This window comes from Globicephala melas, chromosome 20, assembly GCF_963455315.2.
Source record: "Globicephala melas chromosome 20, mGloMel1.2, whole genome shotgun sequence".
In the NCBI taxonomy this organism is placed as follows: Eukaryota; Metazoa; Chordata; class Mammalia; order Artiodactyla; family Delphinidae; genus Globicephala; species Globicephala melas.
Window position 1 is genome coordinate 51777248 of NC_083333.1, and position 26356 is coordinate 51803603.

The following is a 26356-nucleotide window of genomic DNA, read 5'->3' on the forward strand; positions in this document are numbered from 1 at the left end:
GGCCACCCACCAGAGCTCTATTTTTCTGATGCTTTTCTACCATATCTCATTTTAACCTCAAAATCTTCAAGCCATTACCAGGAAATCATGAAATCATTTGTTCATTGTTATTAGTGTCGCTGTAATTAAAGAGAATCGTATTCCAAAATCTTCACCTGCACTTATCAAAACTCACCCTCCAACCAATCAATTAGTATTACAATAACCTCGTTCCCTGGTTGCCGCCGCTATTAGCATTTTGATTGAATGTCTGTTGAAAAGTGTCTGGTAACAGAAGATTGTCTTCAGAAAGTAATGTTTCTTTATTCGTCACCACCGAACCTTGTCTGGTTGTCTCCAGTCTCGACTCAAAAGAGACAAGACAGTTTCCAAAAGCAGTCATCTTGGTGGTAGATTATGTTTTCATGAGGCCCGTGATCAACGGGGCATAATGGCTCCAGTATCGCCAGCTATACCCAGAGGCCTCCCACTGGCTGTGGCCTCAGCATACGGCAGCCGCAGCTGGACTGCCAGAGCCCTGATGGGGTGACATGTATCCCTTCTGCTGCTATATCCTCCCCACTCCAATAATCTAGGACAGTGACCAGCAGGTCTGCACACACGACACTCCAGAAGACTCAGATGGAATAACGCCCATGCCGGATAAGCCAGCGGGCACTGGGACTCCTACAAAAAGATCATCATCATTACATACCCCCTTCTCTGCACTTGGGAAACCTGTTATTCTAACGTAAGTCCTCTAATCGTCATCATCACCATAAAAGCACCGGTCAGTAAAGAGAGGGGTTAACAAGCTCCATTATGTGGAGAGAATGCCTGTCGTCTTCTCCACGTCACAGGAATTAAAGAGTCCATTAACTCACTAATATTAGAATTAACAACTTGCTAGTTCAGAGAGCTCTATTTACTGCTGCCCCCCGCCCCCAATCGCCGATGCCTTTTGTGGCTAAATGGAGATCTCCAGACACACAATGCTGGCAAACACAAAAAAGTTTTCATCGCAGTGTACAGTCTTGCCCAAGGCAAGTCAGCTGCCGCAGCTCTGCATCTAGAGGAGGTTCTGCTTTGACTCGTCTTAAGCAGAGTAGCAGAGGGCACAGGAGAGGGCATGTCCGGAGTTAGGAAGAACATGTTCCAGGATATAAATATGGAGGTGCTTAAATGCCATCCATCCATCCATCCAACCACCCATCATCCATCCAGTTTCAACCCACAGCAAGAGATATGCACGAGTTTCGCCTTCACTGCAGATGACCCTTGGCCCAACAAACCCCTCTGTTGTCTGCACCCACCTCCCACCCATTGTTCACATGCAATGGTGAGAGGCATCCACAGGGCTGTATTACTGCTCCAGTAAAATTCAAAAATCTTCCAGAACTCAAGGAAAAAACTCAAGGAAAAAAGCCCTATACGTTTCCTTTAAAAATCTTTCCCTTCTCTAAACTTCGTCTCCTTTTTCTCCCCCCAACTCTTGTTTCTCCCCTGGCTGCCAGCCAGGATTTTATAACAGTGTCAGGTAGCAATTTCATTTTTTAAATGCTCTTATCAAGGATTTAAGGTGAAAGATAAGAACAGCACAGTAAATCATCCTAAAGGAGTGTACCGTGAGGCACAGCATTTTACACATCAAAACAGTTAACAGAATGAAAAGACAAGGACAGGGAAACAAAGTAAGTTGAAGCATCGGCTGAAAGGGGGAGGGTAGAGGCCAAAGTGAATAGAAAGATCATCCTTCAGATTTCCAAGCTCCCTCTGGTAATGATCTTGGCATATTTGCTAAGAATTGCATGAACAGTCCAATTTCCATTTTAAAATAGGATGTTTTTAGAAGGCATATATATTGTCAAACCATTACACACACTTAACTGGGGGCTTTCATCGGAGTCATCTGACCTGCAAGCATGTGTTGCTAATATCACTGCTTTATTATTTATCAAATCAATTTCTTCATGGAATGACTAATAACCTAGCCACAGCTGCTCCCCCTCTTCCCACCCCAGCTGCTACCACCCTGGCAGCAGCAAGATTTGCTGGGCTACCTGCAGTGCTTCACTCCCTACCTCTTGGTAAAGAATCTTATTTTTTAACAAAAGGAAAAGAAGAGGGGTGGACTCAGGAGGTGCCACTCCGGATTCAGACCACTTTGCGGCGGCTGCTTATACTACACCCAGGAAAAGTTAACACTGCTAATTGACCAGGCCAGGCACCAGTCAATTCTACCAGGGGATTTTAACTACAGTCCCATAATAAAGGAACCACAAACCTAGCATAAAGTAAAAATAGAGACAGGTACCTACTTTTCTATTTTGATCCTTTATAACATCTTTGATTCCAGTCTATTTTTTAAAAACCAACCAAGGGCCACGTCCAAATCAAACGCGCACCACTGCTCCCTCGCCCTGCCCCCCACACACAGCTGCGATGCAACCCAAGGATGGTAACTCCAGAAAACAGTCATTAATATACTGTTTACTCTTCTTTTATACACTCACCAATCTCTTCTGGAGCCTACCTGAAAATTCACAATAAATAAAAATGTGCAATTAGACGATTTCCCATTTGCCAAGGAATGATTCCACTGTCCATTAGAAGCTAGAGTTCTAAAAATACAGAAAGGGAAATTATTAGGTATTGTTGATACATGTTTCTGCTGTAAAACAGGATTAGTACCATGGGCAAAATACAAAGCCTCTTTTGTAAATCTTACCAAATTTTTTAAAAAGGTAAGACATCGTGGGGGAGGGAACAAATTAAATCATAATTTTCAGACTATGTTTCCTTACTGTCACTCAGAAAAATTGCCAGGTGTTTCCAGAGTAGTTTATAAAGAAATATACTAGCTGAATCAGGAAATCTTTCCAGGGCAAATGAATCAACTTAATGAAAACAAGACTTAAGATGCCAAGCCTAGTGATGTTGGAAGTGGGGAGGAAATTTAGGAATCCATCTGTAAGTACACACCTTTCGCATGAGCATTTTAAATCCTGGTACAGACCCCAGGTTGGAGTGAGCCTTCTCACCAGCCCACGAGGTGGCACCAGGCATCGTGGGTTAGGAGTGCAGGACTGATCCTTTTTTTAAAAAAAACTGAACCAATATTTTCAGCCTTTCTTCCAGATCAGCTGTAAAGGGCGACTACAACAATACCAATGAACCAACCTAAATGTCCATCGACAGATGAATAAAGATGTGGCACATATATACAACGGGATATCACTCAGCCATAAGAAGAAACGAAATTGAGTTATGTGTAGTGAGGCGGATGGACCTAGAGTCTGTCGTACAGAGTGAAGTAAGTCAGAAAGAGAAAAACAAATACCATATTCTAACGCATATATATGGAATCTAAAAAAAAAAAAAGGTACTGATGAACCTAGTTGCAGGGCAGGAATAAAGATGTAGACATAGAGAATGGACTTGAGGACACGGGGTGGGAGGGGGAAGCTGGGGCGAAGTGAGAGTAGCATCGACATATATACACTACCAAATGTAAAATAGTTGGCTGGTGGGAAGCAGCCGCATAGCACAGGGAGATCGGCTTGGTGCTTTGCGATGACCTAGAGGGGTGGGACAGGGAGGGTGGGAGGGAGGCTAAGGGGGAGGAGATATGGGGACACGTGTATGCACATGGCTGATTCGCTTTGTTGTGCAACAGAAACGAACACAGTATTGTGAAGCAATTATACTCCAATAAAGATCTATTAAAAAAATTAATATTTTAAAGTGAACAATCCATTTTGACTCTAGTTTACAGCAGTAAGTTCAATGACTTACAGGAAATCAAAAAATTCTTTGAAAAACAAAACTTTCTTGTACACTTTGGTGTACAACAGAAATTAACACAGTATTTATTGTGAAGCAATTATACGCCAATAAAGATCTATTAAAAAAACAAGGAAAATACTTCAGTCACTGGGTTACGATCAAGAATGTTTCACTTTAATGAGAATTTTAAAATATAATTATTTGCAGAGTATTTTGTCGAAAATATTATCTTAATAAATATCAACTTTAGAAAAAAACAATACCAAGGGCATTTTTTTCCCCCTCTTAAGAAAGAAAGAACTCCCATGAGTTTGCTGGATAACTGTGCCTTCCTAAGGTGCTGGGAAAACAGAAGTGTTCAGAACCATCTCTTCAGTTCTCCAAAGCCCTCTCCAGAAAGCACCATCCTCCTGACACGGCTTCTACACACCGCCCCCCCTTTTGCTAGAGCAGGTCTCGGCTGGGGCGGGGAGCCGGGGGGAGCACACAGCAGAGCAGTGCAGACTGCGTGCTCTCCACCTTCCGCCAAATGAGACCAAGGTGAGAAGGGCCTGCCTGTCCGCCAGCCGCCCTCTGGTCATATGTTAATACTGTTTGCCAAGCTCGGGAACTATAAGGGGGAAGAAGACACAGAGAAGAACCAAACCATCAAGCAGATAACACAATCTTTAAGAACCGAGAGATGCCAGAAAGGAATTACGAGGAGCACAGACATGGCTGGAGCTAACCTTGTCTGTGGTTCGAGAAGATGTCCCCAGGGGAAAGGACACTTAAGCCCAGGCCTGAAAGCTGAGGAGCTGGCCAGGAGTGAGTGACAGACTGTTCCTGGCAGCCCAAGGAACAGCCTGTGTGGGCGGCCCTGTTAAGGAAGGGCCCAGGTCAGCGTAGCTGCAGGGAGCATGTCTGGGGTGAAGCTGGAGACCGAAGAAGGGCCGGAAGTCAAAGACTCTGCAGCGCAGCGTCAGCGTTTTAGGCCTCATCCTAACAGTGATGGGAAGCCAGCAGTGTTTTGGGAGGGGGTCACTAGATTCACACCCGGCACAATGGGATGGTAGTTTTTCATACCTCCCACTCCCCACATCCATCACCGGAGGCCACCACCACCCTTCCTGGGCTTACACACCAGGGCACAGGCCACCCCACTGCCCAGAAAAGGGTGGGGTCAAAGGCTTGATCCGAAGCACAGCTTTTTAAAAGGTTTTAAAGCTGGAGGGGGTCCTGGGAGGTCACGTGACCCGGGAGTTCCCAGCCCTGTTGGCACATCAGCTTCAGCGGGGGGAAACGTGAACACTCAGCCAGGGCTCCAACCCTGAGTCTCACTTAATTGATCTGGGGTGGGCTCCAGACATTAGTATGTTTTAAAAACTCCCCGCTGATCCTAACGTGCACCCAGGGCTGAAAACTGCTGATGCAGTCCAGACCTCCGATGTGACAGCAATCATTCATCATACGGGCGTCTAATGCTGGGCTGTGGGATGGCCTATATAGGTCCCCCAGACCTTCCCAACCAGCCCCGTCTCCAAGTGAGAAAACCAAAGCTGGCCACAGGAGTTAACGGAGCTCTTAGGGTTACGAGTAAAATCTAAATCCCAGCTAAAAGAACAGAAGGGGAAGAGGTGAACTTTGGGCAAGTACCCTCCTCCGCTTTATTGTGCAGCTACTGCAGCGTCGAAACACATTTTTAGCCTCCGACTAAGGAGATACTTCCGACGGGCTCTCTGGGTCCACCCACCACCATTCTACTCAGCGAACACACAGCTGCTGGGTGTGATACGGAAGGGAGCCCGGGGCTGGTGAGAGACAGAACAGGGGCCACTGTTGCCTCTGTATCTATTCTGGGCCCGGGATGGATGATGTCACCTCCAGCAGCAGTGGAAAGCAGAGTCATGAATCATCCATGAACCAGCGCAGCCTCCGAGATAATAAATCGGATGTCGGCACCGCGCGCTTCGCAGACCTGGTGCAGAGGCGCCGGCTCTGCCTGGGGTGCTGGGACACAGGCACCAGCGCTGCAAACATTCAGAGAGAAGGAAGCCCTTTCAATTACGTCCTGATATCAAGATGGGGTGGCAAGTTGAGGAAGAAATTTCAGATTTGTAGGGAGTCCTCAAAGGCACACAACTTTGATCACAGTAAAACCATGCCAGTGACTTTTGCGCGCCGCCAGGTTTGCCAACCAAACCCGGGGATTAAGAGAAGCACATCCGGGGCTGCAACTATTAATTACGCTGTGCCTACCGGCGTCCTCCGCCCGGAGACCTTGTAGGTGTTACCACTTTGACCCTCAACAGCATTAATTTAGCTCAGAAACTCACTCTAGGATTGAATTTGGCAATTGTTCCTGCCCGGAAGGGTTGCTGGGACAACATAAAGAAATCAAGAAGTCTGTTTGGCAGGGTTTGAAGTTCAGTGTTGTCTTGCTGTTTTCTTTCTTATGTTTTCCGGGGTGGAAGTCGGGGCAGGTACGTAAGGATGGTAAGGTTTGTGTTGTCATACATATGAGTTCTCCTGACTTCCTTCTCTTTCTCTCTCTCTCTCCCTCTTTTTTTTTTGGCCTTATTTCCACTTCCCTAAATAGCCAAGTTGAATGAACCAGCTGGAAATACCAGTCTGCTGGGTATGGTCTGCACTCTCGGAATTGGGGGTTCCGACGCCTCCTAGGTGTATTGGTAAATCCTTGGCTTAGAAAGAAGTGACTGCGCTCGGAAGGCTACAAATTCAACGTTAAACCTCAGAGTTCTTCAAGTGTCTTTCTCTACCAAGAAGTTATCTCTAACACCCTAAGGTCAATTTCATGGTCTTTGGCCAAATTAGACTCGGGCAGGCCGTGAACTACATCAGGATCTGGGGGCCGTGTTCTCTTAAGTAGAAGGTCTTTTGTCTAATTTCTCTTGCACGTAATTTTGCGGAGGGAGCAGCTGTGATGTGGACAGGAACCTGCGGGGAGAAACGGCTGTGTTCGCCCATGGAGGCTGCAGGCCACGGGTGAGCAGGGAACTCGCCCGACAGGAAGCACTGCTTTGTCCTCTGCATGCCGTTTCCTAGGGCTGCTGAACAAAGCACCACCAACTGGGGGGCTTAAAACAACAGCAGTTTATTCTCTCACAGCTCTGGAAGCTGGAAGTCCAAAATCAAGGTGTCGGCAGGGCCACGTCCCCTTGAAGTTTCCATGAGAAAATCTGTCCCATGCCTTTCTCTTAGCTCCACACTCCAATCTCCACCTCCGTGGTCATGTGACATTCTCCGTGTCTCCCTTCACATGTCCTCCCTCTTCTTAGAAGGACACCCATCGTATTGAACCAACTTACCCCCGTTTGACCTCATCTTAACTTGATTACATTTGCAAAGACCCTATTTCTGCCTAAGGTCACATGCTGAGATACAAAGAGGCTAGGACTTCCACATACCTTTTGAGGGGGATTCAATTCAACCCATAAGATGAAGGAAAAGCTAACAGCGTCTGCCGACAGCTCTCTAGAGTGTGAATATTTTCTCCAGTCAGCAGGCTTTAGCCTTCATTCCTCAAGGAGTGATAGTAACACTATTCTTATTAGTAGTAACATAACAGTAACCTAACTTTATTATGATAGTAATAAAGTTAATACTTACAGAGAGTATAAACATCAGATGCTTCACATAAATTCTCTCTTAAACCTCCCAAGTCCATAAATTAATAACATTCCCCATTAAACAGATGAGAAAACTGAGGTCGAGAGAAGTTTAATAACTTGCCCCAAGGTCACACAGCTACTGAGTGGTGCCGCTGGAATTTGAACCCAGCAGTGTGACTGGAGACCTAGGCTCTCACCCCTTTGCCACCAGACAACTCACGAGCTTCACTAACTGGGTACCTGCCTTGACTCTTAAGCTACAAGCAACAGGGGCACAGAGGAGGATTCTGTATGTGCCACATTGTATAAGGTCCCCACATGTTTAGTAATCATAACTTGGGTTAGGAAAATGCTTTCAACTTTTTTTTTCTTTAATTAAAAAGACCTTGGACTCCTGGAACGAAGGGTCTCTCTGTTCTGTCCTCTCTCACCTCTACTCTGGGATAAACTAAAGCAAACGGGGCTTCTTTTCATACTGGGGCCGGTCTGGCTATCCTATTAATAGCATGTTGTCTGGAAAAGCAGAAACTACTAAGAAAATCCTCATCTATCCATCCGACTCTCTGTTTATGGAAAGAAAAAGACAGAGGTGACTCAGAGGCAAAGGATTCTCAGCTGCATATAATCAAGTCCTGTTTGGAGCTCCGAGGCCCCCTCTCCCTGGCAGGACAGAAAACTCAGATGACGCGGGACCCATCCCTCATTCAGCAAAGTCTGAGATGCCACATGTTCTACTAACCCCATAAAGACAACCAAGTTTAAAAATCTTTACGCCAGTGTCAGGAACACGGTAGAAGTGACAACAGTTACTGTGTTAGCATACTGAGATGGGATGAACTTTTTCCTTTTGAAAATTCTCTCATGCTGTTCTATCGCTATATTTACAATTCAACTTGGGATGAATTGTAAAAGCTTATTACACTAAAAAAGTATTTGTTTGACTAGGTAATAAATGCATAGGGTACGAAAATTCGAAAGGTAAATGAGTATAAAGTGAAAAGTTTTCCTGTATCTTTGGACCACTGGTCACTTAATCCTCTTCCCCAGAAGCAAATGCTGTTTTTTATTTATGTATACTTGCACGGATGAGTATATATATTTGTGCATAAAACATATTCGAGTGCTTTCTCTAGCTGGAGATTATTCCAAGTCCTTTATACTTACTAACTGATTTAATAAGCCTCAGGCTAACCCGATGGCATCATTCCTGTTTTTTAGATGAGGAATCGTGAGTCACAGAGAGTGTAGGTGACTTGCCCAAGGTCACACAGTTATGACGTCACAAACCTTAGATGTGAACACCAGCTGTCTGACTCCAGAGCACGTGCTCTAAGCCACTTGGCCATTCTCACTCTTTGTTGCCAGTTTTGTGACTATCCTTTCAGAAATATTCCATGCACAGGCAAACGTATGTTTCATGTGTGAAGGGGAGGGGAAAACTTTTTTTAAAGACTAGGTCTTAAAAAGTTCAAATAAACATTGTAACTTGCCTGAAGAAGTTAAATCGGCAGTTCTTTAAGGGGGAAAGGAAAGCACTAACGCTACTGGCATTGACCACTCTCGGTGGGCACTTCGCAAGTGGCTCATTAACTCGTGCAGAGCAGATGTGCTGCCTCCAGAGAGCGAAACGGGGCTCAGAGCCCTTCGGGGACCACCTGAGATGGCGCCCAGGGAAGCTGGGACTGAAGCCAAGTATGGGCAGCACTAAACTCAAGCTCCTTCCCATGTGTCCTGTGACAGAGACACAGATGGGCCAGGGAATGTCCTCCGAACCCAGGGCCCAAACAGAAGCTCAAGCGCAGAGCTGAACAATCCCGGGGGCTCCTGGAGTCCCAGCAGGAAGCAGGCGCCCCGGCTTCTGGTCCCCCCGCTCAACCCCTAGCAGCGCCGTGATGCTAAGAAAGGGGATGCTTTTCACCAAGGGGCCAAGCTGAAGGCTCCTCTCTCTTCAGAGATCTGAAACCATGTGAGAGTCGGAGCTGGGAGCTGGGCCTCTATGGGAACAGGGCCGAACAAAAGCCTCATTGTCTCTCTCCACAAAAAACCATTTCTGGGTCAATGAAGTGGCTGACCCTGGGCCCACTCCCTTTCTGCTTCCGTGGGCCACAGCCAGGAGGGAGGAAGGAAGATCTACTAGCTCACCACCCTTCTGGTGCCAGGGCTTTTATTCCGAAGGAGAGGAGTTTCAGATTTATCCTCCAGCTGGGACACCAAGGGGCATCCAGGGGGCCATGCCCGCCCCCCACCCTGGCCTGCCCTGTTGCCAGGGCGCTGTGGGCTCCGTGTGAGTCCCCATCCACAGGAAAAGCAGGTGAACAGAAACTGAGCTCCCATGTTGATGAATATCTCAAGAGACAGCGCCGGAATGGGCGCTTCCGGAATACAGTTAGCTCAGGGAAGAAAAAAATTAAAGTGTGCTCCTTGCTTTCCTGTCAGAAATAAAATTAAGGTCTCAGATCGATGTTGCCGGGGCTGGGACAGCTACAGGCATCTTTAATGGCCTCCTCTACATGTTTGCAAATTCACAGTCCCCTTCAACCCTGCCCTTCTAATTGGTTATTTGCGAGGTCATGTTTGCACCAATTTCTCCGGGAAGGCTAATGGTGTTTATTTAACGAGAAAATAAAATATGCAGACAGCTCCGGGGGCTGGTCTCTGAGAGATGGCTCAGGGCAGGGGCTGCAGCTCTCTACCCCGCTCCCGTCTTTCACCCTCTGTGGCCGCCCTTCCTCTGGAGGAGGTCCTGAGATGGGCCCGGTGACAGCTCAGGCCTTGAGGGGACTGTGCTGGGGGCCAGAGGCGGGGGGCCAGGCTGCACAGCCTCTGGGCAAAGCCCTAGATGCACCCTCCTGGTGGGGACCACCTTATGCAGCCCAGCTTTAAAACGAGCCCGCCGGGAGCACAGAATCTAGTGGAGGGGCACGTGGCTGTCCGTGTACACCGCTGTGGGGCTTGCCAGTTCTTCCTCGTTCTAACTGAAGTGTGCCCGATTTCAAGCCTGCACGTAATTGTTTTCCAACAGAACCTCTCCAAGTACCCAAAGGCGGCAAATTACACATCACTGCCAGCACCCCAGCCAGGCTCTTCTATCCAGGGGGGATGGGGGAGATTCAATTATACTGAGTTTCTACCCCATTCTAACATTCTCCCTTAGACTCCACATGTATCAATACCTTTTTCTTTTTTTGGCCTCTGCGCGGCATGCGGGATATCTTAGTTCCCCAAGCAGGGATCAAACCCTCACCCCCTGCAGTGGAAGCGTGGAGTCTTAACCACTGGACCTCCAGGGAAGTCCCTCAATACCTTTCTAAAACAGGTGCCCCACACTGACATTGGTCCACTCTGGGAAGAGACGAGGATTATCACCTAACCTGATCTAACTCTCTACTTGCATGAAAAGAGCCCACAGACATGCTAGGTGACCACATCACAGTACAGCCTAGGCTGGAAGCTCTATCCGACCGAGACCCTTTGTTGGTGTTAGTGGCCTGTGACACACCAGCAGCTTTCCTGTCGACTGGCTTCCAATTCAGGTGCAGAACTGGGCTCAGTACCAATAGTAATCAGCTACTGGCTTACAGGTTGCCACTAAACCCCTTAACACATCTCAGACTTGCGTTAGAGAGTGATGGGTACCTAACAGCATCAGCGGACGAGAGAGCAGATCTGTGAGGCGGCGGAAACGCAAAGGGCATGACTCCAGCAGGGCAGACCCCGCAGCAAATCCTGCTCTAGACCCTGACCTTGGGCACCGGTGCTGCGCAGGATGCCATCGTGTCCCATTGGCACAAGTGTCCTCACCAGCTGTGATTCTCCAAACCCTTATCATGCTTTCTACCCCATCCAACAACCCTTTCCCACCCAGAGGGACTTATCCTCTTTGTCAAACACACTCCTTCCTCCATCCTACAAAGTCACATTTATGGGTTGTAGAGTCCCAACCCTCTCTCCCAGGTAAATAAAGTCAAAATGTTAGAATCTCATTAGGAAAAACACACATACATTATCTTTGACACCCCACACCTACAAATGAAGCAATGCTTTTTTATTTTTAATTTAATTTACGCCTTTGTGAAACTCTTTTTACGTTTCCCCCTCCCCCCTTGGGAAATGGGCATCAATAAACAAACAATTACAGTGTGATTTTTAATCATCTTTTAGTATACAAGAAAAGAGTCAGTCTGGACTTCAGAGGTCAATTTCAAAAGTGAGTGTCTGGCAGGGAGTCAGGACATTAAGGGCTGTTTTTTCTCCTTAGGAAAGCATTATCGGGATTTCCCTGGTGTCACAGTCACTAAGAATCCGCCTGCCAATGCAGGGGACACGGGTTCGTGCCCTGGTCTGGGAAGATCCCACATGGAGCAACTAAGCCCGTGCGCCACAACTACTGAGCCTGCACGCTAGAGCCCACGAGCCACAACTACTGAAGCCCGCGTGCCTAGAGCCCGTGCTCTGCAACAAGAGAAGCCACCGCAGTGAGAAGCCCGCGCACCGCAACGAAGAGTAGCCCCCGCTCGCCGCAACTAGAGGAAGCCCGCGTGCAGCAATGAAGACGCAATGCAGCCAAAAATAAATAAATAAAATAAGTAAATTTATTAAAAGAAAAAGAAAAGATTGTCTTCTATCATATAGCTTCAGCTACATCGCACAGGCACCGTTTTAATAAATAAACTAATTACGCAAATTACGAAGACCTTAAACTTCGGTCAGCTGCTTTTGGGGATAGAGATGCTGTACGAGCTTCTTGGGAGAAGCCAAGCTCAGTCTTGCTGCCTTGAGGTGAGACTGCAGAATGCAGAAGGCTGCTCCCTCCAGCCACAGGGCCCACCACGGCGCCCTTCCAGCCTGGTGGCGCCCTTCCAGCCTGGTAACTCCCGATGGGCACAGCCTCCCTGGGAGAGGACTTTCTTTGTCCAGGGAGCCTGCTGGGGATGGTGCTCTCTGAGATCCGCAGAACAGGAGACTGCCTCGGAGCTGTTGTTCCTCTCCAAAGCCATTAGCACTGCACTTAATAAGCAACTGCTAACAGTCCGGAGAGGAGTCATCCATCACACTGATCTTTATTTTTCTCTCTGTATCCTGTTCCTTCGCCTCTGGCAATGTTCCGGAGCAAACAGGCCTGCTGGGTAGTGGAAGCCACTGGGAGTGAGAAGGCCTGTCCCCAGGTCTCTCCTCTGTACTCGCCAGAAATCACTCCCTCTCCAGCTGACCCTCACCAGGCCACCTGATAAGCTTCAAAGACATCCAGCTCATTTTCCACTGGGCCCCCAACCGCCCAGCTCTCCCCTGACGCGCCAGACTTGGAGGGACCTGGCTGTGCAGGCCCTGAGGTCAGAGGGAGGCAGCGCATCTGAGGCTCCCCTGGAATGAGCTCTTAGGAGGCTCCCTACCCCCATGAGGAGGTGAGTGAGAGATGTATTTCAGCAACCAGCATCCCCGTCATCCACTGTCTCAAACAGGGCGGATACAGGGAGAGTCCTCCAGCCCCCTGGCTCTCAGCCAGCTTCCCCCCAACCGCCCACCAAAGAGCAAATCAGAAAGGATAGCACTTTGTTGCTTCTTCCCTCCCTGCCCACCTCCAGCCCCACTCTGGGATCAATACCTAATGCTGAATTCAAGATCTTATCTGAGTTCTGCAAGGGCAAAGCGACAAACTTTTCCTCAATGATTAAATCCTTTGATGATCGGTCCAATATTTTTCAGCCCACCTCTAAAAACGTTTAGAGAGCAAATGCAATGACTCTGAAAAGGCTGGAAAGCCACCATTCTCTCTGTCCTTGGGCACAAAGGGTCTCAGAGAAGGCCGCGAAATGAAGCAATGGGCGGGGCCAAGGAAGGCCCTAGCTTCTACCAGTAGCTCAGCTCCCCAGCTGGCTGTAGGAACCTGCTGTGCGGCTTTCCAAAACTCCACATGCCTTAGTTTCTCCGTCTGAAAAATGGAGGTACATTGTAGTCTGGCAAGAGGATGGGGTGGAGAAGGACTAGTAATAAGGAGGTGCTCAAGTCCTTAAGATCACCGACTCTCCTGCTTTAAACCACTGCCTAGCCCCGTGCTCGCAGAGCGGCTAAGAACACAGGCTCGGGCTTGGACAGGGTGGGTTTACGTCTAAGTTCTGCTCGGACCAGTGTGCCACTCTGGGCAGCTCAGTTCATAAAGATTCCACAGTACGTGCTAAGCACCTGGTATAGGGGTGCTCAGAAAGTGGCTGTTTCTACCAGGAGTGCTAACACAACCTGGTTAACACAGAACCCTGTACCACTATGGTGTGCACTCTGATGGGGCGGGGGGGGTCAGACCCCCCTTCGGGAATGAAGGTCATCTTCCCCAGCCGCTGGGAGTGCTGCTGGATGACGGCCCCAGCTGTTGGTCCCCTCCAGGACTTCCCCGGTACAAGCCCAAGATGACACCTGCTTCCCAGGTGGGCTGCCTCCTATGATTGATCAACATACGGGGATAACTGGGGCAGCTGAAGGACCACCCTCTCTTCAAACTCCCCAGGGCATCGCAGGTCGTCACCTCCGTCTGCCCAGTCCCCGTGAAGAGCATCCCCAATGAACCTCCTGCAGACCCAGCCCCATCTCAGGGACCCCTACCGGAGACAACTGCTCCCCCTCCGCTAGTTAGAGAAAGGAAACAATCTGGAACCTACTTCCAGTTAAAAAGCTAAAAGCCAGAAGCATACTTTAGGTCCTGGAGCTCAGCGGTCCCAGTTCATGTATTTTCCAGAGGCAGAGCCTGAGGGGTTCAGAGAGCTTAGGAGAAGTGCCCCTGGCTAAAGGCAAAGGGGCAGCAGGAGCTGGAAGGCGGTCCCTCTAAGGACGAAGGTGGGAAGACGCCACACTTCTGTGAGAGTCAGATGCTGAACGACCTTCCTGCTTCCAGGACGGAGGATGCACCTCCCCGGAGGGCTCACCGTCTGCCGGACTCTCCCCTGGGCTCTTTCCCACGGTGCTACCGAGGTCCGAGTGCAGATGTAAAGTGGGAAGAAACACAGGCTGGCCCTTCCGTGAAAGGAGCAGTGAACTGAGGGCCACCCTTGTGCCTACGGGACCAGCGGGGACAGGCAGGAGGCGGCCACCGTGGGGCAGGAAGTGGAAAAGCTGCCCCGACCCCTGGCTCCTAATGGCAAGTGTGGCCTGACTCCCAGAAGGCCAGGCCCCGTGCCACGGAGTTTTCCCTGACAGCAGTGGTCGCGGCTCAGGGGCACACAGGTGGTTTTCAAAATGCCTGGGGCAGAGGACAAGTCACCGCCCAGGCTGCCCAACGGGGCTGGGTTAGAAGGTGACGGAAAGCACTAAGTGTGCCCTGACGACACGGAGGGGTTAATGGTCTGGGGCTCTTTAAGCAGAGGGCTGGCGGCAGTGCCAGCCAGAGAGGTGTCCTCAGCTCCTGCTCCAGCAGCACTTTCCTCTTGATAAGATAATGGAAAACAGGAAGCCGAGGAGGTGAAGGAAAGGTTGGGGCAAGGTGGCTGCAGGAGGACTTCACTTTCCTGTGCTTATCTCCTGATCCCAAGTGCACATTCCATCAGGCCAGGGCTGTGAGGCCTGCTGGCTCCACATCTAGGATTTGTGCTTCTCTCGTGATATGTTCTTTCTTTAGAGAAAATTCTTTCCTCCCCTAATGCTCTGGATCGCTGAAGTGTTACCCCAGCTTCAGCACCCCGTCCAGAGAGAAACTCCCCCTCAGCTGTTTGGAGAGGCTGGAAAGCATGCATGGGCCAAAGCCCCCGCCGACACAGGTGGGACAGCGGGACCAGATTTCTCTACAGGAGCAAACGGGCAGCAGGTGTCAGGTCCTTCCCGTTGAAACCTCTGGGCACACGGTCCCTCCTGCCTTCTCTTCCCCGCCCCACCAGCATCAGGCCGGCCACAGGCTGCATCCATTCAGGCCGGCTTCCTGGATGGGCGGCCTGAGCTGTCACATACACCCCGTGCTCAGAAGGGCCCCACTCTTGGTTGAATGCTCTGCTGTCATCTTGAAATTCTGGATAGTTTTCGAATAAGAGGCCCTGCCTTTCATCTTGTTGTTGACTCCATGAATTATGTAAGGGGTCCTGCACTGACCACAGGAATCTTAAAGGCGGGCAGGGCAGAAGGATGGGGGGCAGGCCCTGCCTTGGCTGGGGGAGGGGGCCGCGCCGTGCACGCACTCTGCCCGCTCTGCCCGCCCTCCATCCCGCCGTCGCCACCGGGAGTCCTGACTTGGGGGAGTGAGCGACCACGTTCCTGAAGCTACTCTGAGTGCTGGGCCACAGGTGACCTCCCTTAGGCTCACAACAGGAGCCTCACCCAGTCACAGAGGGACCCCCACCCCATCACTGTGCCCAGTGCCCTTGGAGAAGTGGAAGAGGCTTCAACCACAGCAGGAGGCATCTGCGTTAGAAACAGGGGAGAACTTTCCCTGGCGCCTCCTCTGCAGCGTGTCTGGGCCTGACGTCCTGAGTGTGAATCCAGCTCTGTCAGTTACCAGCCGAGTGACCTGACACGGAGGGTGAGCCGCCCCCTCAGGTCCCTCAGATGACGAACCCCTTTCCCGGCTCAGCTGAGAGGGTTCAGTGAGATGATCTGTCATCTCTCCCAACAAAGGGCCTGACACAGAGCAAGAGATCAAAACTACCTTTTTCACTGATATTCAAAAAAGAATGATAACAATACTGCCTAGAAGCCGCTGAGGAATCTTCCAGGACTATGAATTCTAACACTGAACACCAGTTCCACGTTCAGAGGGACCTCGCCCACCCTGAAAATAAAAGGCCGAAAACACCCTTCTCAACAAACCTGCTGCACGTGGAGACAACAAAGAGCAGAATTTGAGGCGCAGTGGTTGAGAGTCCGCCTGCCGATGCAGGGGACATGGGTTCGTGCCCCAGTCCGGGAAGACCCCACATGCCGCGGAGCCGCTGTGCCCGTGAGCCATGGCCGCTGAGCCTGCGCGTCCGGAGCCTGTGCTCCACAACGGGAGAGGCCACAGCAGTGAGAGGCCCGCGTACCGCAAAAAAAAAAAGCAGAATTTGAAATCAGCTGTCCTAGGTGTGAGTCCCTTCTCTGATCCTGGATGTAAGGCACCTCCTCTGAGATGTGGTTACCTCATCCACAAAATGGAGGTGATGGTAATAATAATAATACCTAACATTTATGCACAGTTGATGTGCTTGGCACTACGCTCTCCAAACAATCCTATAAGGAGGTATCCATATTATCTCCATTTTGCAGATGAATAAACTGAGGCATAAAGAACTTAAGTGATTTTTCCTCCGGGGGCTGCTGTGAAGATCAAGGTAGAAGATGTGTGTGGAAGCAGTGCTGGGAAAACCATAAAGATCGGCGCAATGCTGACGATGATCAAGGGTCGTCAAGAATCGCCCGTCACCGGCACCACCTTCCTCTCACTCCAGAGCGTTGCAGAAGCAAAGGCAATCATTCCACACCTGTAAGCTCTTCTTTTCTCTCCTTGCCTCCCCCTAACTCCTCATCCTCTACCCCATCCCCATCCCTTCCCCAACATATAACACCCCTGAGGCCCCAGTTTTCTATTTTCCCTTTTAAGGATGCTGTAGGTGGCTGCATGAGACGCTTGGTTCCCCAGGCACACTCAGGACAGCCCCTCCTTCTCCCACCCTTGGAAGCATCGCTCCCCACCCACTCCTTCCTCCCTTTCACTCAGCCTGCCTGCTCAGAACAGGGAGACATGCAGTCAGCACTGGGTAACTGCTTCTAATCACAGGGGACAGCAAGAATGTAAACAACACAAGAAACATCTAAATGCCATCCAAGTGGCAAGGAAACACTGATCGCTGGCCCCTTCTCTCTAGAACACTGCTTCCTGCCACCCCCCCTTCAGAAACTCTGTTCATTAATGCCCCGTGAATAGGAACCCCAGAAACCAGGAGCTTCCGGAGGACGGAACGCTAAACCATAACTTTTGATGCTGCTTCCTCTGGGGAGGATTTTCTAGAGTCATCCAATTTTCTGTTTAAAGGAATCATTTCAATGTGTTTGTGGTTTTTTTTGGAGGGTGGGGTGAGGTGGCAGAGGTCAGAGACCCCTTTGAGAATCTATTCAAAGCTAGAAAACCTCTCCCAAAAGAAACATAAAACATCCCGCGTGTCACTTCAGGGGTTCTTAGACCCCAAGATGAAACCCATTTTCCAAAACATGGACAGGACAGTAAGCACAGGAGAAAATACAAGGAAGTGCAGATGTCCTCCAAGCATCCAAGAGGCACAAAAGGGCATTCCAGGTCTGCACCCACTGTATACATCGAACATCGACTAAACCTAGGATGAGGCTTTTTTTTTTTGGGGGGGGGGCTCTTTAGATTGACAGTGTGCTTCTCAACGCCCCCCCCCTTCAATGCAAATTGAGAACTCAACTGAGTAACTGCTGTGAATAATTTCCACTTAGTGCTGTGGTTCAGCAAGGACCAAGAAAGCAAGGATTGGAAAAGTGTATCAGAACACGTGTTGGGCGTGGCTGCATAATTAAATGACGGTTCCCAAGCCAAAAGGAAATGGTGTTTTAACTGTCCAGTATCAACGGTCCACACTACCATGGCCCCTCTCTTAATAGAGATCCACAACACACGTCACCTCCACCTGCCTGATTTTGGAACAGTCACTGTATCTTTTGTCTGCAGGACTGGGGGTGAGAAGAGATGGAGGCAGGAGAGGATGAAGGGGCAACCTCCCCACACTGGGGTTCTTACCTCTGTGCCTGTTGGTCGTCTTATCAAACATCAGCATTGCATCCTCCACCTGCAAAACAAATACAAAATAGAGTCTCTGCTTTAGGAATTTTAACAAAATGCACAAAACCTTATATATTGGTGGGGGGGGGGGTAGCAGTTTCCGTTACAGAAGTCACGTTGCTTGTTAAAACCTATTTGAGGGCTTCCCTGGTGGCGCAGTGGTTGAGAGTCCGCCTGCCGATGCAGGGGACGTGGGTTCGTGCCCCGGTCCGGGAAGATCCCACATGCCGCGGAGCGGCTGGGCCCGTGAGCCATGGCCACTGAGCCTGCGCGTCCGGAGCCTGTGCTCCGCAACGGGAGAGGCCACAACAGTGAGAGACCCGCGTACCGCAAAAAAAAAAAAAAAAAAAAAAAATCAAAGAGAGGAAAATACCAAAGGCATCCTCTGTCTCTCCTCCTAGTCCCTTCCTCTGTCCCCCCAGGCATCCTGCAACCCTTTTAGTCATTTCTGGAGAGTCAGGATCCACACTCAAGTCCCACATGGACCTCAAGAAACTCACACTTATGAAACCAGATTTGGCTTTGAATTCCACTCCTTTTACTTATGATCCGATCCTTTATTTGCTCCACAAAAGACACATCTTTAGTGCAGGTGCTGTCCTAAACCAATCAGCCATTCACTTGCAGACTGTACCTGGTTTGGCCAGGCGAGTAGCCTGGTCTCCTCATTCATTTTGTGCCCGAAGTTGGCAGTAAAAATACAATCCAACCACATGGCTGTGGGTGGACAGAACTGTTAGCCAGAGGGCTCCGTGCTTGGAGCAATTTCAACGTGCGTGTGTGCATGTGTGCGCGGTGCGAAGGACCAAGCACTGTTCACTGGAGCTCAAAGGCTCGGAAAGGAGCTTGGGGGCCTGAGCTAAGCCAGCTGAGAAAAAGAACCATCGGCTATTCATTCCTCACTCCTCCCAGATGACAGTCTCCGAGGGAAGGGAAGACACTGGGCAAAGCAATAAGACCAGGTTTAAAATGGTGCCTCCGGACAAGTCAAATCTATTTTTCTAGACGCCCATCAAGTATAACGGGGAGAGCAACGCCAAGGCGAGAACGGAAGAAGGCGCAGGAAAGCCAGACACAAACCTCCAAGGGACTGGCCTAGCTTACACATCCCTTCTGGAGTCAGGGCCCCTGGTGTTGCTAAGCAACCGGGCCTGAGCAAGCAGGCTCCTGGGGCCTTCCCCTTCTGGTCCCCATCTCTGTAGTCAGTTACTGGGAGGGAAATGGCCTTGCACGGTGACTGTTCCTCCAGCAAGGAGCTGTCCTCTCTCTCCCAGGAACCAGGCTTAGGGGAGTAGGGGATGCTAGTTTGGAGAGGGGGTGCCTTCACCAGACCCCTTCCCGGCCAGGCAGGATTGATGAGTCCCCAAGGCACCTGCTGAGGCCAAACACACCATAGCCAGCTGCCTCCCGTGCACCCCTCAAGCGAAACCACCAGAAGATCAACCGGTTTGTTTCTACAAAGGGCCGTCACGTTTGAGCATATGGCATCGCAGACTCCGACCCGGGGCCTCGAGGAGGATTCCACTGCCTGGGGTGCGGGTGGGTGGTGGGCGAAGCCTGCTGGGTATCGTGCAGGTGAACATGACATCCGTTTCACACCCACTGCCATATTTTCTAAGATGTTTGCCAAGTCCTTATTTTGAGCTGAAAATGCCTAACAGTAAGAAAAACAGCCCCCCTTCTGTGTTGGCCATGTTTGGGTACTGAAACTCAGATCCCCTTAGGAGATAAATAGTTTGAATTAAGAAAAAGTATTTTCAACGCCCCTCCTTTCCATCGTGCGTAATTGGGTCCCTCTTCTCCTTCCTACTTCTGGATGTTTTCTGATGCTGCCCTGCTAATATTTGCTCCACCCTGATGAGTGAGGAGGAGGCTCTGTGTATGTTTTTTGGGGGCAACCATTGTCGTAAAGAATAGAGCTCTTGGGCTTCCCCGGTGGCGCAGTGGTTGAGAGTCTGCCTGCCGATGCAGGGGACACGGGTTCGTGCCCTGGTCCGGGAGGATCCCACATGCCGCGGAGCGGCTGGGCCCGTGAGCCGTGGCCGCTGAGCCTGCGCGTCTGGAGCCTGTGCTCCGCACCGGGAGAGGCCACAACAGTGAGAGGCCCGCGTATCGCAAAAAAAAAAAAAAAAGAATAGAGCTCTTTCCTCTATGGTCCAGTGTACAATGGACCTCACAAAGACCTCCTGAATAGATACAGCGTTGGAGCGCAAGAAAAATTCTATTAACACTTTACAAAATAGAACGTCTAAGAAGTAGCTAGAGAGGAAAGAGAAAGGGGATAAAAATCAATATGGGTAAGTCCCGGTGCTTGGGGGAAGAAAACTTTTCACGATCGCAAAACACTTATTAATTCAGAGAAGCCATCAATGCGATGGAAACCTGGCAGAACAGCAAGAGCTGAAACTGGAAGAATCGGAACATACAAAGACTGAATAGAATGAAAACCACGGCCTCACATACGGGGCTGTTTCTCACGGTTCTATGTGAATCAAACAGAAGAGGCTTGTGTGAGCCTCCATCGTAGGGATGCGAGGGATACGGGCAAGGCGGCTGGTACTCAGCCCCGGAGACAGCAAACTGGTAACTCTGCCCGTCTCTCTCTCTCTCACACACACAGACACACACAGACACACACAGACACACACACACAGACACACAGACACACACAGACAGACACACACACACAGACACACACACACATACACACACACACACACACACACACAGAGATTAGTTGGCTGTGCCGAGTTCAGCCTGCAGGCCAGGCCTCGTTCACGGAGCTAAAGAGTTAGGGGGCTGGACACAGGCGTTTCTCTGACTTCGGGGAGAAAACACCGCTAACCCTGGTGAAATGCTGCTTCAAAGGCGCTGGTATTTATTTTGTGTTGACAGTGCCCTCACCAGCCATACAGACTTCTTTGTACCAGAGGTGGGGGCCCACAGGCCTAGTGGTCCTGGGGGGTCTCTAGAGCGAGGGGGCAAGAAGGGGAGGAGGTGTCTGAACCTGAGCACACTTTGTCCCACGTCTTGGCACCTGCCCGGTCTGTCTGGGGAGAAGGAGCCTGTTCCAACCTTGAGATCTGCCTTCTAATAAAGTTAGGTATAAAAGTCAGGTGTAAAGGCAGGTATAAAACGCAGCCCTGGCATCCTCAGTGGTGTACCCCTGCAAACGACAAAGCAGGGCAAGTGACTTTAAGTGAGCTGGTTGGGGGTGCCCCCGTTGGTGTCCAACACCAGGAGGCCCTGAGCCTGTAATCCTGACTATTGCAAGGCTCAGAGTGCGTCGTGACCTCCTCAGAGGTGCCCCACGCACGCCCCGTGTCTGAGTCAGTAGTGGGAGCGACACTGTTAGCTTCCATGGGCCACGGGGGTTAGGCAGGGTGTCTCAAACCTCCTCCCTGTCAGAATCACTTGGAGCACTTGTTAAAACACAGATCCCTGGGCCTCAGCCCCAGGGTGTCTGATTCAGGAAGCAGCGTCTGCATTTCGAACAAGCTCCTGGGCGACGCTGATGCAGCTGCTGGCCTAAGGACCCTACTTCCCATGTGCTGCTCTGAGGGGCAGAAACAAGAACAAAAGCTAAAGACACTGGACAGAGCTGCTTCTCCCTCTTTACATCCATTCAGTGCTCAATACATGAACCAAATTACTCTTCCAGGGGCAACCGAGACACGTCAGGGTGATGAACAGTTCTCCCCCGCTTTGTTCCCTGTCTCTCAGACACTTACACTCCAAGATCCTGAAAATGACAGCAGCAGAACCCATGACAGAAAAGATGACAAGAAGAGGGACTTCTTAGTGGCAACCAAGCTGTCCCTGCACCCAATGCAGGAAAAATTCAGATTCTAAAAGAGAAATTCAGATTCTCCTAGGATGACAGAAACTTCCCTTCCAACAAACTCCAGCTAATGGCTACATCAGTCAGTCAGCTCAGTTGTGATTAGAAAATCTAATCAATTAACTTTACTTTTATGTGACATGTATTTATTAACTATGCACTGCTTGCAAAGCATCAGCCTAAGTTCCAGATAAGAGGCGAATTATATAGGTCCATAGTATATGGATTGCCTTAATGACCCTATACCCCTTACCCTGTAATTTTGCAGTTCCTCTCAGGAAAGGCAGTCTACCTCCCCACCTTTATATCTGGACTTGACTTCTTATGGTCGATAAAAAAGGTGGAGAGAATGGTATGTCTGTTTTGGGCCCAGCCTCATGAGGGTCTGTGCGTGTCGCCTTGTTCTCTCTTGCACCTCTGCTGCCACCATGAGAAGGGCATGGCCAGGCTGGCCTGCTGGAGGATGAGAAACACGTGGAGCAGGGCCAAGTCCCCTCAGTTGCCCCAACTGAGGCCAGCCTAGATGGGCGAACAGCTGGTCAACCCCAAAGCATGCAAGTGAACCCCGCCAAGATCGGCAGAACCGCTCCCAGTGGACTTTCGACTGCAGACTCGTGAAATAAACAGCTATCATCTGCCGCTGAGGTTTTGTGGTTGTTTGTTACATGGCATTCTTGTGGAAACAGGTGACTCATACATGGTCCCTGCTCTCAAAAAAAAAAAAAAAGCTTTTAGTCTATAAGCAGATACACAGTCTCAAATAATACTAGACAGTGAAGAAAGGCAAGAAAATGGGTGGAAGGAGGTGAAAGGCGGAATGTCAGCTGAGTATTAAACGATCGATTCCACCTTCCTAGTGGAATACAGGTACTAGGATGTGAAGGGACCGTCTCTAAATTTCACCTCAGTAGCGAGGTTGGAGACTGAGATGCTGGAAGTGCCAAGAGAAATTGGCAACATGTTCCTCCCTAAATGAGCACCAGGAAAATCTGCAATCTGAGCACTCAAGTCAGTGGGTGATGCCTCTCTAATCCTAATTCATTTAATGAATGAGCGGACCCTCTTTATAACGAGTCTAAAGATTTACTGTGAGCCCGACCTTCTTGCTGGGTGATTGTAGAAGGAGGCAGAAGATGTGGACCATATCCAGAGGTGAGACCTTAGCCATCTCATGGCAGACAGTGTGGCACAAAGCATGGGCAGGATCCAGGTTCCAATCCCAGCTCCATGAGGAGCTCACTGAGGGGAAGTCACCTCCTTTCTTGGTCCTTAGTTTCTCATCTGTGAACGGAGGGAACTGTATGGGATGGTCACCTAGGATCCATCAGTAGAGATTCTGCCTAGAATGCTGAAACGGACCACAGAACCTGCTGGGACCCCATCCAGGAGCATCAAATTCACCACCGGTCCTTCACAAATTCTCTGTGACTGAGGATGTTCCAGAGCTTTGCTGTGGCTGGCCAACACACCCTCAGAAATGTCCTACCCCTCTTGGGATACAAATACACCCCCCCCACACACACCACAGGTATCAAGAGCAAAGCAGGAAAATGCACTTCAAATGATCCTTAAATTATCTGGTCAGACACAAGGCGGGAGAGGAAAAGGAAAAGAAGAAACGCAGCTCTCCAAACTCCCCCAGAACAAATGCCTTTCAATTTCACTTCCTGCTCCCACTCAAATACTTCAAGCGTTAGTTTAAATAAACGCCCATAAATGCGATACCGTGACACTACAGTGCGCAGGGTTGAACAGGCCTGCTGATGCTCTATAAACTCAAGGCACTGAAGTCATAAGAGTGGACTGAGTCTCGTATACGAGGCAGGACTGCCCAGAACAGAGAAGCCTGGGATCCCCACTGGAGACGGAGGCTGCCTTATTCCGGGGATTGTTCTGCACATAGGACGGCACTGCTCTCCACTCCTCCTCCAACCAGCCTGCACAAAACCAGACTCCGCTCCTGCCCTAGAGCTTGGTAAGGGCGTCTAGCTTATTGGAATGAAACTTCTCAGCATGCTTCAGCCTTGCAGAGGGTAAGGACAGTCTATCTTTCATCACTGCCCAAAAGGAAGAATGGAGGACAAAAGGGAACAGCCAGGAAAATCCCATTCGTTGAAATCTAGATCGGTAGTTTTCAACCTTGACTGCTCACCAGAACCACCTGAGGAACTTAAAAAAAACCCTGCTGCCGAGGCCACACGCTGACCAGTGAAATCAGCGCTCAGGAGCGGGTCCCGGGGATACGGCAGAGGAGTGTTTAAAGCGCCCCCAGGGATTCCAGGGTACAGCCAAGGCTGAGAACCACAGATCTAAATGGCTAAATCCAGAGCTGAGCCTTAATCGCAATGTATGTGTGTGGACGGGCCCTAAATAAAAGGGGCTTTACCTGCACCTTCAGCTGCCCGAAGACTGGCTGTTTGTCCCCCGCCAGATCTGCAGACCCTTTGCCACAGGTGGCTTTTGGGGGCCTCTCCTCACCTTGTCTTGGTCTTAGGAAAAGAGAGCCAAAGTTCTGTTCTGGAAGGAGCTGAGAAGGGCCAAAAACTGAACCCAGGACTTGAAGAAACCTAAAGAAATCACTGGGTTTTTTTCGCGACCATCAATATTTTCACAGGTACTACTGCTTCGGTCCTCACGACAACCCCAGAAGACAGGGATTATTACAAATTCTCCGAGCCTCAGTTTCCTCCCTCGTGGTTCTGGAGATGGAGGGGACTGGGCCCCCAGGACTCAGCGGCTGGTCTTCTCAGTCCAAATCTCAGCTGGCCAGCCCTGCCTGCCTGCCGGGGCTCAGGTTCTGGTACACCTGGCTGCAGGCACCCGAGCCCCTCGGCGCCCATCTCTGTGCACTTACTCCTGGAAGGGCCGCAGCGACAGCGGCGCTGAGTGGTTTTGCAGCTGCTGCCACTAGGCGCTTCTTCCTTCATTCCAAGGCTCAAACATGTCTAGTTTGCACCCACCTGAAGGCTTGTCTATTTTAACTCACGTCCGTGCCTTAATTAAGTAACAAGACAGACAGTCTGCTTAGTTTCTCTTTTTTGGTTGTAAAATAGACGTAAAATTTGCCGTTTTAACCACTTTTTGATAAACAATTCAGTGGCATTAAGTACATTTCCTCAACTCTTCATAGGAGGCTCCTAAGTCTAACTGTGGCCAGAATGTTCAGTCCCCAGTTGGCAAGACTCTTCTTTACTGGCCCTATTTTTTTACTCTTTTTTAATTCTTGTGGGGTCATTTCATTTTCCCATTTAACTTAAACAAAACAAAACAGAAACGCAAACCCTGGTGTTCATCAGAGAGCAGTTGTGAATTTATAAAATAGATACTTGCCAAAGGGTGTAGGATCAACTCTACTCTGAAGATTCAGATATTCTTACTTACATAAAGGCAGGCAAAACCTCCTACTCAGGGATGCTGATTCCACACGTAAATATCAGACTCTAGGCTATGAAATGTCTGTTCCCTCCGAAATAATGATTACTGTAATAGCTACCATTTACTGGAGCTTAATAGGCAATTTGCAAAAGCTCATTTAGTTATCATAATAGCTCTGAGGTAGCTATTATCACACCCATTATATAGGTAAGGAAATTGTGGCTCATTGCAATTAAGTGACTTGCCTAGGATCACACATGCAGCAAATGATGGAGCTGGGATTTAAAACCAGATGCATCCCTACATCTTTCTACTGGTCTCCCTTAACCGTGTTCTATTTTTTGAATGCCTAGGCCTCAGCGCAGCTCTGTTGTCTCCTGAGTGAACCAACAAACACTGCTTTAAAACTCTCCCAAAAAGTTAAGAGAGGTGATGAGGTAGCCAAGGAGATAGCCGTATATCACCTCCAGCAGGCTCAGGAGAGGAGGGAACGGTCAGAGAGGGAAGCAAAGAGAAAAGGGGGCTGAGGGGTCCGCTCTTTGGTCACTAAGCAAGCTGGTGGCAGGGCTGGAACTGGCAGAGGAGTCCCAGAACTCAGTCCAGGGCTCAGACCACCAGAGTCCGTGCTGCACACGAGCCCTAAGAATGCTGAGTGAGCACGCCCCCCGGAGTTGTTAGGAAGCCTTCAGGTGGTGGGTGGTGAGTGCCTGACACACAAGGCACTCTCATCATAACATTTATTGCAAGTCACTGCCCCAGCCCTGGCAATCCCCGCATGTGTGCACCTACACACACGCCCGTGCACACGTACACACACACCCCACGCAGTTAAGTGGGGGAACCGCACCCAACCCTGTGCAACTTCCCACTGCCAATGGGTCACATCCAGGGACAGCCACTAATGAAACCAGCGTCCTTGGGGGAGCAGTCCCGGGGGGCACCATCTCAAAACCGAGCAAGGGAAGCAAGAGTCTGCCTGTACAGCCTCGGGTGGAGTTGGGGGCCCTGGCTGTG

At 49.9% G+C, this 26356-nt stretch overlaps 1 protein-coding gene across 9 annotated transcripts in view; it reads right to left on the reverse strand.

Annotated features, from left to right (window-relative positions):
* MSI2 (musashi RNA binding protein 2) overlaps nt 1-26356 on the reverse strand; it is a 389160-nt gene that overhangs the window by 121273 nt on the left and 241531 nt on the right. For all 9 annotated transcript variants that reach the window (XR_009560254.1, XR_009560253.1, XM_030881655.2 and 6 more), the window contains exon 7: nt 18085-18133. Coding sequence is in view for 7 of the 9 variants with exons in the window: in XM_030881655.2 (XP_030737515.1) it covers nt 18085-18133 (49 nt within the window). In the remaining 2 variants the exon portion in view is untranslated. The remainder of the gene's footprint in view (nt 1-18084; nt 18134-26356) is intronic.